The sequence below is a fragment of the Neopsephotus bourkii genome, unplaced genomic scaffold, assembly GCF_033783945.1.
Source record: "Neopsephotus bourkii isolate Nb327-2 ecotype Australia unplaced genomic scaffold, CSIRO-AGI_Nbou_v1 NB_730, whole genome shotgun sequence".
NCBI lineage: Eukaryota > Metazoa > Chordata > Aves > Psittaciformes > Psittacidae > Neopsephotus > Neopsephotus bourkii.
The window spans coordinates 40,917-56,136 of NW_026901228.1; the positions used below are offsets into that span (position 1 = coordinate 40,917).

Sequence of the window (15,220 nt, forward strand, 5' to 3'; positions counted from 1 at the left end):
TTGATGAGAGTTTATTTCCTTGACAATTTCAGTGATGAGTATCTATGCTATAAGTAAGTTTGGTAGTTCAGAGTAGTTGAGCATGTTTTCAAACATAGGTTTGAATGAGGCACGCTTTTTAAGTGAATTGAATATCCTGAATATGCTGGAGTACTCTTGGAGATCACAGAGTGATTTCCTCTAATGGAAATATTCCAGCAATGCAAGTTATGTCCTCGAACTGTTGGTATTTAGTCCTTAGGATCAAGCTAGAGACAATCCACAGTACTGCTGAGCTGGAATGCTGGTAGTATGAATGTTAGGTCCTGAAAACGCGTAATTTTGTTTTGCAGATAACACTTCTGTTTTGCTGTGGTACTTGCTAATGTAAATAGAGATTTCAAGTACTAAGGTGTGATTTTATGTCTGTTAAAGACAGACTTCAGGCTTCATTTCCTGGTTTATTTAAGGATAACTTTGTGTGAGTTCTGACTAGGACCTCTGAGAAGGAAGAGGAAATCCATGACCACTCAAACATTCAATATTGTAAATAATTAGCTTTGCTAAAATGTTAACATTTGCATTTACTTTGGAACTGCACTACAGCAGGAATGAAGGTTTGCTTTCAGCACTGAAAATGTAGCTACTTTGGCAAACAAACCATGAATGAGGGTATTGACAATAGCCTTAACAGAATGTGCTTTGGAAAGGAGGCCTTCCCAGTAGTTCAGCTAATTTATAAAAAGCACTGAGGCATTAAAGAAAGTTCATTATCCAAACCATTTTGCACTGTGGACCAGAACCAGCAGATGAAATCGCTTTCTCCTGTAGTAGATTATAGGTGTCTAGAGGACCTGAAAACTTTAGAGATGCTAAAAAAAGAAATGCTGTTGTTAGTGATGGGATATAAGCAGTGAAGGGAGCTTCCATATTTCTGCATCCATCCTTTAGTATGATGTTAGGCAGCACATCAAGTCAGAAGCCTTTGTTGCTTGCTAGGACTTTTCATATTTTTTCTTGAATTGTGTGTGGGTTTTCTATGTGTCCGTCCTGCCTAGCAGTGCTCTAGAGAGAAACTACAAAATGCTATTACTGATTTACTTTCCTTCCCGCCTCTCCTCCCTTTAGCTTTGTAATGGCTGCAGCTGAAACAGAACTATTCCTCAGAGTATGTGAGTACAAGTTGTTCTACAGCTGTTTAGGAATGCAAAATTGTAGAGGCTGTTTTTCACCTACTCAAAATTGTTTATAAGTTGTGCCCTATGATAAAGTACAGTTCATATGTTTGCAAAGAAAGCTTCTATAGTTGATTAGATGTAGCAAATAACTAGAAAGCTGATGGCCTTTCAGCAGCATAGTGGTTATAATGTCATAGGTGACAGCTTATAACAAATGTGGTCATGTTTGTCCTGGTACTGGCTCTCTTTGTAAATACTGTAGTGGTAGTGGCCAAGCTGTTCAATATGTGTCATAATTTATGGAAAAGCTTTAAAATTCATAGCAAGATTTTGTGAATCATGTGCAGAGAGGTTTTATATGAAGACTCTTATTACTGCTATTTGCTTATGAGTAGCTGGATCAGAACTGTAGGTGTCAAAACTTTTGTCTAATGCCCCCTCCAAGAGTTGCTCAGTGACTCCCATTAAGATAGCTGGTCCTGTGCTTTCAGAGGAAAGATAAAATACTTTCAAGCCCTACTAGTGCTTTAAAGTTCTGACTTGTGTTACTATAGGTTTCTGATGGGGCTCCATTGAACACTGGAACAGGTTGCCCAAAGTGGTAAATGCTCCATCCCTGGCAGTGTTCAAGGCCAGGTTAGACAGAGCCTTGAGCAACATGGTATAGGGTGAGGCATCCCTGCGTATGGTAGGGGGCTTGGAACTTGGATGATCTTAAGGTCCGTTCTACCCTTACCCATTCTATGATTTTAGGTACAGAACTGTATGCATGTCCCTTTAAACATTTTGACAGTGGGAACGCTATGTTTGTGGTAAGTTATTATTACAGTTTAACAACAAAGTGAGCTGTGTAGCTTTAGTGCTGTTGTTGACACAGTAACCTTATGATCACTCATCAGTCAGGATGGAATAGACAGACTTTTTTTGTGCTATGTGAAGCTGAGTTCTTTGTGACAAATTGTTGCTACTTACAAAGAGAAATAATAAACATTAACAGCTTTCATTGCAATGAAAGTGCTCTTCTAATCTTTGGTGCTATCAGCTTTTGATAAATACCAGTGTCAATCAACAGGATATATACAGGTGATGTAGGAAATAGGTTAAATATTTTGCTGCTCTACTAACTTTAACAGTAGATATGAAGTAAATTGCAATTTCATCCTTTTCAGTTAGATGAAATGAAGAAACCAGAGCAATAGGATAATCAGCAGCACTATTGGTTCCAAACAGGTGACTGTGTTGGAATTTGAATTCCATTAAATTTTGTGCTGTGGAGATGCAGCTTGTATTTTCAGCCATTTGTCTAGCCACATAAGGTGGACTGTGTTCAAAAAGCTTGCCAAGAGCAAATCCTTTGGAAGAAGTGTTATACTTTGACCCAGGTTCAAGACATTCTAAAGCAACAAGAAATAAATATTCCTGAAGACTTATTCAATGTTCAATTTGTTTTGTTTTTTTGGTTTGGCTTTTTCCTTCCCTATGATCTGATATATGCTTTCATAATAGCATGAATTATTACACTATTTTTATATGTATTTATTTCTACTTTTTCTGTATTTTATGTTGACTCCTCTATATTTTTCTGTTGGCATTTGTCCTTTATAGAAAGTTTGGACTTGGAATCCTGTAGCAACAATTTATTTAAACCCAATGTAATGAGAATTTATTTTTTATTATCCACTGTCCCCAGCAAATTATAAGAAATTCAAGAAAGTTAATTTTCTTACAAAGATGTATTTATATTTTTGTCTTCTAATTTTGAAAACTTTTTCAGTAAGGTGTTGTGGGTATTTTAAGCATGAATATGTTTTTGATCTTTCCTTAAATCTTGTACTTTATTTTCAGTTGTATGTCTGGGGTCCAACATAATTGGCAAGAACTGTTTAGTGTCTTGACCACCAAATTGACAAGGGATGATAGCTGGGCATCCACATTGATGAGGGCTTTCTTGCTGAATACAAAGAACTTTTTGACTTCCCTTTGTGAGTTGGACAGAGCTGCTCTTGAGAGTTCCTTGTTTTTTACTTATGGAGAGACTGCAAGATGTGATGTAACAGGCTGATTTGTGGCTAATAGCAGTGGATCCTGGAGTTTCTGCTTGATGCAGATGAGCTAATGGGTCCAATTTCTAAATAATAAACTTTTTCTTGGAGTGCTGAGTAATTTGGTTGCTTTGATTATAAGCTGAAGTTAATTTTATTATTCATTAAAAATAAAGTTTTCTGAAGAAGTTCATAACGATGCTTGTAGCTCCTGATACCAGTTATGCTGTGTCCTAAAGAGATGGGAGAGAATTACCAGAAACCAAATTACACACATGGGACTGCTCTGTAAGAACCAAGGACATTTTATTCATAACTTTGGAGAACTTCCAGGTGATCTGAAAAGTATGAGACCATGCTTCTCAGTTGGTGCCATATTTATGCCTTTCAGAGCACAAATGCCAAATGTAAACGCAAGAATGATATAAGAGGATGTCATATAGCCTTTGACTGAGGGTATTGGGAAGAAGGGAAGCGAAGAAGGTATGTACTTGTATCCACAGTGGAAATATGATAAAACTTATTGGCCATGAGACCTGTTTTTGAAACACATTAAAATTAATGAAGTAACTTAAGGTTGGTTTGTTCAGTTATATGAGACTCTTGAAGACACGAGAACATGACTCATGCATACTTTTTTCACTGGTTTTAGGGATGTTGTAGATGATGACTATTCCTCTCAGCCTCTGTAAGAGACTTTCTTGCAAACTAAAATGAAATTTCATAAAAACCCAAACCAAAACAAACCAAGAAAACAAAAAAACCAACAAAACAAAACACAAAATGACCCTAAACCTATTTCCTAATCTCTTGATCAGCATACTGACATCCAAAATGTTATTTTTTAGTGGGAAAATGCTACTTTGGGCATCTTGTTTAAATGCAGTAACAAGACAAATGTCATTAATATACCCTATACCTTGGCTATTGGCGTACTTAAACCCAGCCAGTAACTCAAAACCACACAGCCGCTTGCTGTACCCCTCTTCCTTCCCCCCCCTGCTCCTGGATAGGTGTGGAGGAGAATTGAAAGAGTGTAAATCCCATGGGTTGAGAGAAGAACAGTCCAGTAACTAAGGTATAATGCAAAACCACTAGTGCTATCACCTGTAATAATAATAATGATAAGGGGAATAACAAGGGGAGAGTATATAAAAATAAAAGGGGAAAAGGAGAAAAAAGCAGTAAATGCAAGTGATGCACAATACAATTGCCCACCACTCTTTGACTGATACCCAGCCCAACCCAAGCAGTGTTCTGGGCCTGCCGCATAACTCCCTCCAGTTTATATACTGAGCATGACATGCTGTGGTGTGGAATACCCCATTGGCTAGTTTGGGTCAGGTGTCCTGTCTCTGCTTCCTCCTGGCTTCCCCTCCTCCCTTGCAGAGCATGAGACTCAGAAAGTCCTTGGCCAGAGTAAACATTACTGAGCAACAACTAAAAACATCGGTGTTATCATTGCTGTTCTCAGGCTGAAAGTCAAAAACACAGCGCTGCACCAGCTGTTATGAAGGAGAAAAATGACTGCTACTGCTGAACCCAGGGCACCAATAAATGACTGTAAAAATGTAAATTTATTTTCTTTGTTCCAGGTCAGGAACATTTCTGATTTTCTGAGGTTCAGGGATGTCCTATTCCTAAAATTTGTTGGATTTTGTCTTGTTTTGGTTGTTTTGGGGGGATTGTTTTAATGACCAAGCACTTCATTAAGAGAAGATCAGATTAGTTTGTGATTATGGTATTACGTGTATTGCCTGGAGTGTTTTTAATTAACAGTATCTTAACCATAAGGATTTCAATCCATAAGGATTTTTCCTGTAATCTTTTTTCCTTTGTTGTCTGTGTAAACCTTCCTCCCTTTTTCACTCTTTCTTCCCTGAAATACCAGAGTAAGCAAACAGCATGATAGGAAGAACATGTGATGGTTTAATTTCTGTAGGACTAAACTATAGAAAGTTACGTGCTGGGTAGAAAACTGGAAATGCGTTGGAGTACTCCCTGAAACCACAGACCCACATGGGGAAATTAAGGTGGGGTTGCCACCCAAACTGTGTCTAGGTGGAGAGCTTATTTTTGAAAGTGTAGGCAAGGTGCTTGCTCAAGCTGAAAATTTACTTTGTTTCATGGCATCTTATCAAGGCTGCTTTTTTCTCCTTCAACTTTCATCCCACCCCCTCCTGCCAGTTTCTACTACATGTACACACACAGAAGCAAACATGTCATCTTCCCTTCAGCCTAAAAAAAACCCCAAACCCAGAGTATTTATATTCTTGTTCTCCCTCAGTCCATCTGTCCTGCTTCTACTGTTGTGACCCAGTGTTGTTCTGCTTTTCTCACTTCATGGGATTGCATCCCGAGCTGCCACTTCAGGCACAGTATGTGGTGCCATTTTAACTGTAGATGAGTGATGAGAGAGAAGACGTAGTGACATCTGTCAGCTGGGAGAAAAGAATGGGTTGGCAGAAGCATTGCTGAAAATAAAATTTAGCAGCAGAGGAAAAAGCAAGACTTAAGATTTTCCATGAAACTAAGGAAGTGGTTTTATGCATTTATTTTATATGCTAAGGAACTTAAATTATAAAGCATGCAGTTAGCAAAAGCATGCATAAACATGAGTCTTGGATAGTTCTGTGATTTTTCAGCTACCTCTTCCTGAGGTGCTGGGAATGGAGACTGCCTGTGTGAGCACACATCATTTTGAAATGCGAGTATACTTGGAGGAATTGGGCATGTTTTTTCTTCTTTGATCTAGTTTATCCTTTCTTATATTGTACCAACACAACATAAGACTGTTCTTTGATTTCTCTTGACTGTATTTAAATGGTAAGCTGCATCTTATCCCATTGTTAATGCTGTATTTTGGAAGAAGAAAAGGTATATTCAGCCTCTATAAGGGCTAAAGAAAGCTAAGATCTTGCAATAAAAAAAAAGGGGAAGGGTGGGTTCAACATGGATTGCAGTATTTCAGAACACAGATTGGCCAGCTGGGGTGGGACATCTGCTGAGATACTCCTGCAGGAATGAAGAACAGCAGTACCAGGAAATGCATTAACTTGCATTCAGCTGGGATATAGTGCACATCTGTTTAGGCAGTGCAGCTGCAGGAGGGGACAGTGAACATCAGCCTGGAATTCCAGCTTTTGTATCTGTTGAAGCATGTCTTGTTTAAACTGTTAAAACCTAGCAGTCCCAGTTTGGACTCATTGCTCCTAGTAAGGAGGTTTTAGAGGAATGCTTATCCCTTTTAAGATGCATTACATCAGCTTCTGCATGAAGCATGACTCCTGGCATCCCTTAGCAGACAAGTGCTAGGATATGGCAGGTGTTTTTACCACTGTGTTTTCTGGCTGTAGACCTGGTGTGTTGGTGATTGGGACTTGAGTTATCGTTAGCTTTTAGGTTAACACACCCTTCATAAGAACAGAGGAAATTTATGTCTAGATGCCCTTGGTTGGTCTGTAGCAAGTTGTTCTTCAAACAGTTGCAAACGGAAGTACAGTGTGCTCTCTGCAGAGAAGAATCTAGATCAGTATTTGCATTAGGATCCTGGCTTGGGGGTTTTTAAGAGCACCTCTTTGGACTGATTGTGGTACAGTAATTATGCAGCATCAAGCATGGTGGTACAGTGCTGCAACTGAATTTGTGTCATTTGTGTATGGCTATATGTGTAAGAAGAGAATGAGAGATTCCTGTGACTGAAGGCTGCTACAACAGTTGTTTAAGCCAGCTTTAAATTTTATAACAAAACCTCACTAGATTGGTACTCATTAGCAGTATACATTGCTAATGGCTAGTTCCTACTCTTTCCTAATCATTACCACTGCATATTCAAAGTAATTAGTCTGTAACAATCTCACTATCAATTAATTGCGAGCACACAGTACCACAGAGCTGGTGCCATGTATTTGGCGCAGATAGCTATGGTCCTTGATGTTCCAGGCTGTCACAGGTGCCTTTTCTTCTTGCTTAGCAGTTTTATTCCTCCTTTTCAGCATTTGCTGCTATTGAAAGAAAAGCAGAGTTTTTTCCAAATCTCAAGGTTGCACTTCAGCAGTGACTAATAATTGACCCTCACTGAGTTGCTTATGGTTCTGGAGCCTCTGGTTTCAACCTATGCCTGTATTTTCAAGGCCTCTGTTGTTATATCTAAGCTGTATGCCATAACAAGAGGCACCTGGTATCCAACTCTAGTTCTAATTCACACAACAGGTTTTCCTAATAATTTCACAAGCATAAGAGGCCAGAATTTGGGCCTTGCACATTTGCAATAGGAACACAGCATAGGGCTTAAGGCCTGTTCATAGCAGTGGCAATACTGTTTTTGCTGAGCTGCTTGGTACAAAACTGCATATACATCGTTTACTGCTCATGCACTGTAAGTTTACTAATGTTTGAGTTCATAACAAGTAAATAATTAAATACTACTTAATCTCCAGTTACTTTTATGGGTGGAACAGTTTCTGCTTTGGTTACAGAAAGTTAAGGTTGTAATAACTGTGGAGGTAGTGATGAACAGCACTGCATTAAACTGATGAACAGTTGAATCCTGACTGTCCTGAGGATAGTGCTGTTCCAAGGTTACCCTGAATAAGTACTACTTCTTATCTAGGTACAGATTAGACAGAGAGCATCCGGCTTTTCATCTGTCCTATGTACAAAGAAACGTTTAATATCTTGAAGATGATTAATTCTCCTTTTTAATTGTGAAGACAAATACATGGATTATGTGTCACCAAAATCTGTTCACATGAAGATTGTACTCTATTTTAAGCAGTTAAAAAAAAAAAAAAAATAAAAAGGGAAACATTATAAAGGCTTAAAATGCCGAGAACTGTGGTTTGCTCACTAAAGTACAGATCACTTTAGCATTGGAGTCCTTTCCTGCTATGATTCTAAATAGCATGAGGGGTTTTTTGTTTGATGACACAGACCTGGTAATGTTATCCTCCGTAACCAGTGAATTCACCAGCTGTTGAACAGGATTTTATTAAATACAGAACGGGGAAAAATGTGGTTTTAATGAAGCTGTTTAGTAGTCTTAGTTCTTTTAGTATTTCAGAATTCTTACACTTGTTTAAATGGGTACAAAGTTAGCCTTTTCCAAAAAAATGTGCTAATCATTTTTGTTAACGGTAGCGGTAGTTCTGTTTTAAATCGTGCTGTTTTTCACAAAGGGTGTAACTTGTCTGTTTGAAACATAACAAATCACAACAAAACACCAGTGTATTGGTTTAACTGTGGGGAGATTTTTGGCAGTTAGAGTTAAATTTAAGGAAGAATATAACAAAGCTGTTCTTTATTAAAGTTTTTCTTGCCCTGTATATCTTTTCACTTTCACCCTGTTTTTCACACTTGGCATTTAGTTTTGGTACATTGGCTACTCTCAGTAAATCAGGAGGAATTATCTTCTTAATGGTTTTATGAACAACCTTGCAAGTATGACATACCCAGTTTACAGAGGAGCACTGGAATTATTTCAAGAGTGGTCTTAGAGTGAGACAGCCTCTTTCCAGAGGTTAAAAAAAACCCCAAGCTCCAATGGAACAAAAAAGCCTTGTCATTCCTTAGAGGCATGTCCAAATACATGTTTCCATATTCTCTTTAGATATGAATCCTATTGTGTATTTTGAAGACTAGGCCAGGATCAGCTCCTTTGCAAACATTTTTTTAAGGGAAGGAGGAGAATAAGGATAATGTTCTACCACTTTACATTTAGGACTGGCTTACTTGGTAGTCGTAACTGACATATACTATCCATGTAACTGTTGATAACTATTTAGTAAGCATGATGAAAGTGCATGATTGACTGCAGTAGAAAAAGTTTATGTTTATTATTTCAACTGTTGCTCATTGTGGTTATTAATTCCCTGTTAAAACAGTAATACAGAGATATTTCTGTATTGCAGTCATAATGCATTCCACATAACTCCTTGATATCTTCTGACCATTGTCCACTTAGATACCACATAATGAGTCATTATAGATATGTGGTAATCATTAACTGGCAATAGTTGTATTGCAGCCCATGCCATCTGCAAATTTAGGATTAAACATATACCGAAGTCAGTATGGGTGTGTGTCCAGCCACAGAGGTGGTGGAAAGCACGAAGATTCTTCTCTTGCACACTTTACAAACCTCCATGGCCACCAGCAGTGCTGTAAAGATAATCAGTTAAGTATATATTGTTGGGCATTCATCAAGTTGCTAGCCACTGGAATTGCTTAAGTAAAAATGGGCCTGGTTTGGGGTTTTATTTTTAGTGCTTTTAGTACTTGAAATAACGGGGGCCATTCTTCCACCTGTCAATGAATTTTAATCCTTTTTAATGGCAAAACTTTAATATTTGCTGTCTACCTTGCTACAGTTTTTGAGGGGATTGAAGGCTTTTTTTTTTTTTTTCTGTTGATAAACAGAATGGCAAAGTCAACAGTTGTATTTAAGTAGACCATTTTCATATGTTAAATATACACTGGTTTTGTAATCTTCTTTGTTTCTGTTCTAGAAATTTAAAAAGAAAATTGTGAAATACTTGATTTTTCTATTGCTGTTTGTAATGTTTATTCTGTTCTGTCAGTTTTCTTCCTAAACAACTAGTAAAAAAAAATTATTTATATTTGTCTGTTCAAACACGGTGATGATAGGTTTATTTTTTCATTCAGTGTTTTCCACTTCACAAATAACAGATAACTGGGGAAGAAATATTGACTGTTATTACTGCAAATCCTATTGCTGTAGAGGATGCTGTCAATTCTTACTTGAAATTAAGCCACTGAAGAATTCTATGAAAATTTCCAATTTCTATTTCTGACATTGTTTTAAACTATGATTTTTTCCTATCAGACCAGATATTTTTATCAGACCAGATATTGCAAAGAACAGTACAACATTCAGGTTTTAATGAAATAACAGTACTCTACTTTTTAGTCAGTCCAGAAGTGTCCCAAGGCTATAGTTACATAAATTCAGAGAAGTAAAACTTCCCTCAGCTGTTTCTTAGAAAATTAACTTTTATGGAGAGCAGCATTAAACAGAGTACTTCATTTTCTCTGTTGACACTAATCATTTTCTTTATTGAGACATTTTAAGTGTGGGAAAGGTCAGTTTGAGGGCTTTGCAATCTTTTCCACTGTACTTGCAATTGATTTTTCTGTGCCATTCCTCCTTAAGCAAACAATGGCTACAAATTCTCCTGTTAGCAATGTACATGCATGGTGCAGTTGCTGCCTTGTCTGATGTTAGTGTGCTATGTAATGCACGTTCGCTTCTACAGTCGATAATAGTCAATAATGCTATACTCACACACAAGACATTTTGGAAGATAAGTGATCCAAAGGTATTTCTGTCGTTCTGCAGAACTGCTGGTTCAACTGAAAGCAGAAAATCTAAAGGCAGTTTTAACAAACAGAGAGCACTGCTAGCAGGCATTGTGTAATTATCCTATTAAAAAAAAGAGTAACATCTGCATTATCTGTACCAGAGCAGAATGGAAGGGAACATTATGTTCTCTAATCCTGTCTGGAAGCATTATGAAGCTGAAAGGATAACATTTTACCAAATCATGTGTTTAACATGATAGGTTACACTTAATTACCTTTTAATTACCTTTCTTCTTGGGCTTTATGCTAAGGACCCTGCCTGCAGGCCTCATCACAGAGCTTTTCTTGCCTTTAGATTCTTTATGCCAGGTTTTATTTTGGAGTTTACCATGAAAAGGTAGTCCTACAGTATCTTGAAAGCCATTATAACATTTTTTTTCCCTGGTGTGTCAAAAGCTCTGAGAACATTATTTTTGTGTGCAAAAGACTTGTAGCATTTAGATGTATGTGTTTTGAATTTGATTGTAAAGGGCAAACTCATTGGACTATGTTTTATGAATAAGGAGTACAGCGCACGGCAGAGACCACACAGGAGCAAGAGGAGATTATTTCAGCTTTCTGATTGCTTCCAGTGTAGGCCAGGAGAGTGTATTGGCTTAAATAATGTAGGTTTCTTTTTTTCTTCTTTACCCCTGGGGGAGTCTGATTTCCTGATCACCTATCTAGCCATATGCTGTAGCTCTTGCCAGGAGCTCCGAGCAGTGTCACTGACAGCTAAAATTACTTTTTTTCTGAGAGCTGAATTATGCTGAGAATTGTCTTAAGTTGTCACACTGGCAGTATCACGAAGTTTTGTGTATGCACATAAAAAAAAAATAGGTATAAGCAGCCTTACCTTGAAATTGAGCTTAGAAACCACTTCAAGCATTGAATTTTATGCATATACTTAGAGGTGTTCTGCATGTGCTCAGACTTATCGCTCCCTCTTCATTGTCTTTCCGGTGCTTTTTTCAGCTTCTTTGTTCTCTGGCTAGTACAGTACAATGTTGATACAGACAAATTAAACATTTTTTTAAAAAGCATATTGTCTATTTTTTCTGTATTAGGGAGGGTGAAGTCCTACTACAGCTAGTAAAACTTTCTAATATGTTGTGGTAACAGTGCTTCTTTTCTTTCCTTTTACAACAGGATGGAACTGAAATACGGATATACTTTGACTAAGGAGCTGGAATAAGACTGAATTCTGCTCTGTTATACCATGACCATGAACTTGCTGTTTGGCTTCATGCTTTAGGAACTTTTGTAGTAACTGAGTGAAGCTGTTGGGAATCATGGCATTCTCTCCATGGAAGCTGTCCTCTCAGAAACTTGGCTTTTTCCTGGTGACTTTTGGTTTCATTTGGGGAATGATGCTTCTGCATTTTACTATTCAGCAGCAAACACAACATGAAAGCAGTTCAGTCCTGCGTGAGCAAATTTTGGATCTCAGCAAAAGATATATCAAAGCATTAGCTGAAGAAAATAAAAATGTGGTTGATGGGCCTTATGTTGGGACAGTGACAGCATATGGTAAGTGTGTGCTCTGGATTACATGGTGATCTTATTGAAGTTTCTTCTAAATTGTCCAAACATTTTGCTTCCGAATGCTGCTCAATTGACAGTACTTTACACTCTGGATTTTCTGCACAGAGGGAGAAAAGAGCCTTCACTTGTAAATATGAAATGGGAAAAATTTTACATTTCCAGTCATTTGGAAATGAAGTTGTCTGCTAATTTTTATTACATCTGGATAGTAGCTGTATCTAGTATTCCTCAGGTTATCTGTTAGAACTTGCTCTAAAATAAACCATTTTTGCTGTTTTTGCAAAACATGGAAGGCTTTTCAGTTTGTGTATCAGTGATCTGAGAAATTCCTTGTGGAGGAAGAACTTGCCTTACTGGTAAAGATATTATGTTTATTTCTTCTTCTTTCCCCTTCCACTTCTTTGTTCAGTAAGTTTGTCAGTTTACTTAACTTTTAAGGTTACTTATCTGGCATAATCTTAAATTAAGATCAAATATATTATTTTTACCTCAGGGTAGAGAACTGTCTGTGAGTTTCAGTGCCTTGTTTGACAGGAAGTCTTAATGCTTACTCTTTTCCCCTAAAACAAGATTTTTTTGAGTGTGTGAAGCTGCTTACCTTAAAGCCTGAGGTTATCATCTTAAGCATAGCTAACAATTATATTGCTTTATTGCTTAAGCAAAGCTGTCATTATTCTGTTACTTCTGATTTGTTGAACTATACTGGTATTGTAATCTTACAGTGCACTACAAACTAAGCGTTTACTGCATCAGTCAATATTAGATCAGTCAGTACTAGAATCAATCAATACTAGATCAGTCTTTGGATTGAAGGCCTCCAAACAAGTAGAGGTCCCTAGAGAATTGTGTGTGTAGGCTTAAAACAAAACCCTATCTGCCATATATCGTGTAAGGGTACTTGATGCTAGGGGAATTAAAGAAAATAAACAAAACAAAGAACAAAAAAACCCAGGTTGTCTCCAGAAATTGAAGGGTAACTGCATTAATATGTGTCCTAGCTAGATCTAAGGGTAGAGGATATACTTTAAGTTCCCCTTGCAGCTTGTTGCCTGTGTTATTCATTCCGTTTCAAATCCCAGTAAGTAATAAGTTGAATTGCCAACAAACAGTAGTCAAGTTCCCTAGGAGAAGTTAAAGAACGTTAGAAAATGGGTGAAATAACTATGTAACTCTTCTGTGAAAGTAAAGCTGTGTTTTCTGTAGAAATTTCAACTTCCATGGCTAAGAGGAATTTTAAGGATAAATTTGGACAGGTGTTTTCAAATGAGGAGTGTAGAAAGATGCAAAATATTGGTAATGTATTTCATTTTAATGTTAGAGGCAAAGATGCTATGGCGAGTGATTAACGTCATACTAAATAATGCTTTATGAAACTGAGCAAGATAATTACTTAATAAGTAAGTAAATTTGTCCTGTTTGGCATCAAATGAGTTGTTGATAGCAAGTGATCAGGTTAACTATTCATGACTAAACACATTAATGACTAATATTAATGATAATTTGTGAAGTTGGTTCACTAGTTATGAAAATTAACATCATTGCTACTTATCCTCATTACTGCTTTAATTCTTATCCTCTGTTTGATATTAGTGAGCACAGTCATGATTTCCATGCTTAACAATAAGGTTTAAGTTTGCTTGATTTGGTGGCTTTTACCCACCCAAAAGATTTTTCAATTATTCCTTAATTGTGATTGCACAGCTTGTTCACTTTGTCACGGTTGTTTCACAAAAATTATTATGAATCTGTGCTTCTGCCCTCTCCTTCTCAAATGAGGCTTCAATTGTTTGGTTTTGTGGTGTTTGCTTTTTTGGGGAGCTGTTTTTTTGTTTGTTCTGGTGAGCAGTCTCTCATACCTTTTCTTCTGTACGCAACTATTAAGAGACTTCTGGACCCTTTTAAAAACAGTAGTGCGGATCATTATTAGTGCTTAAGAGTCCATCTTCTGATCTTTAAAGAGAAAAACACACAGCTATAAAGAAAAAATATCCAGTTTATAGCTCCATGGAGTAAACATAGCTCTCCTTTTATCTGGAAAAAAGAAACATAAGCTTTCAAAAAGTAATAACATTTTCTTATTTACTGTCTCATTTGCACAAGAATTGGATTAGTCATAAAGAATAAAAAGAGATAGTACAAAGTGGGTGTGGCAGAAATGCAGCTGGTGTTAGGGGCAGAGGAATCTTCAGATGTATGGAGAGATTTTCTATTACAGATCAGAAAGTTACTTGATTCTGAAGTTGTGGAAAGCAGAAAATATATTAAGCATATGCACATGTAATTATTATATGTAATTAAATGGGAAAATAAATTAATCACACTGAATTCTTTAATCTTGAGACAAGGGTAAATAAGCAAAGAAAAATATTGTATTTCATCTTCTTTGGCTTGTTGCCACAGTTTAGTCTGATAGTGGTCCATTTTTCCCCTGTTGCCCACAGTTCTGTAAGTTTGCCCAACTGTCTGAGTCACTTCAGGAAATCCAAACAAAAGAAAAGGGAAAGAAAAATTATTAGAGATTTTTTTCTGGGATGCCATTTAATAGGCAAACTTCTATTATTGTTTGTTGCTTTCCATGCGAAGGAAAGGCTGTGTCAGACCACATAGGTAAAGGCAATTGCCAACAGACTGAAGAAAAGAAACACGTGATTTGTGGTATTTTGTGTATCTATCAGAAAGGTTGAGCTTCACATTTTTTTCTTATCTTTCTTTCTTCTGGTTTTGGGGGTTTTTTTTGGTGTGGTTTTTTTTTTTTTTTTTTTGGTCAGTGCAGAGCCTGGCTGTGGTGAAGGAGATGCAGGTGAAGGCTTTTGTACTGACGCAAAGCTGTCCTTGGGAAGGGGATTTTTGTTTCCAAGTGATTGAGCACAGACTCTTCCTCGAATAGTGCTTGAACTTGGATTCATGCACTCATTATTATTTAAGCAGCATTATTATTATTTAAGCACTCAGACTCACTATTATTTAAGCAGCTTCTTAGTACTTAAGCTATTACAAAGCATGCACTTTTTCTGTTCCCATGTGTGTATCCATGAAAGCTCACACGTCACCTTGAATATAGGATATATATATGAGTTGCAGTGTGCTTTATAAAATAAGTCTAGGGAAACTTGTACC

The 15,220-nt window shown here is 37.1% G+C and overlaps 1 protein-coding gene across 3 annotated transcripts in view; it reads left to right on the top strand.

The window, feature by feature from the left end:
- MGAT5 (alpha-1,6-mannosylglycoprotein 6-beta-N-acetylglucosaminyltransferase) overlaps nucleotides 1-15,220 on the top strand; it is a 130,664-nt gene that overhangs the window by 38,761 nt on the left and 76,683 nt on the right. For all 3 annotated transcript variants that reach the window (XM_061354295.1, XM_061354296.1, XM_061354297.1), the window contains one exon: nucleotides 11,708-12,088. In XM_061354295.1, the coding sequence (XP_061210279.1) occupies nucleotides 11,851-12,088 (238 nt within the window). In that variant the 5' untranslated portion in view covers nucleotides 11,708-11,850. The remainder of the gene's footprint in view (nucleotides 1-11,707; nucleotides 12,089-15,220) is intronic.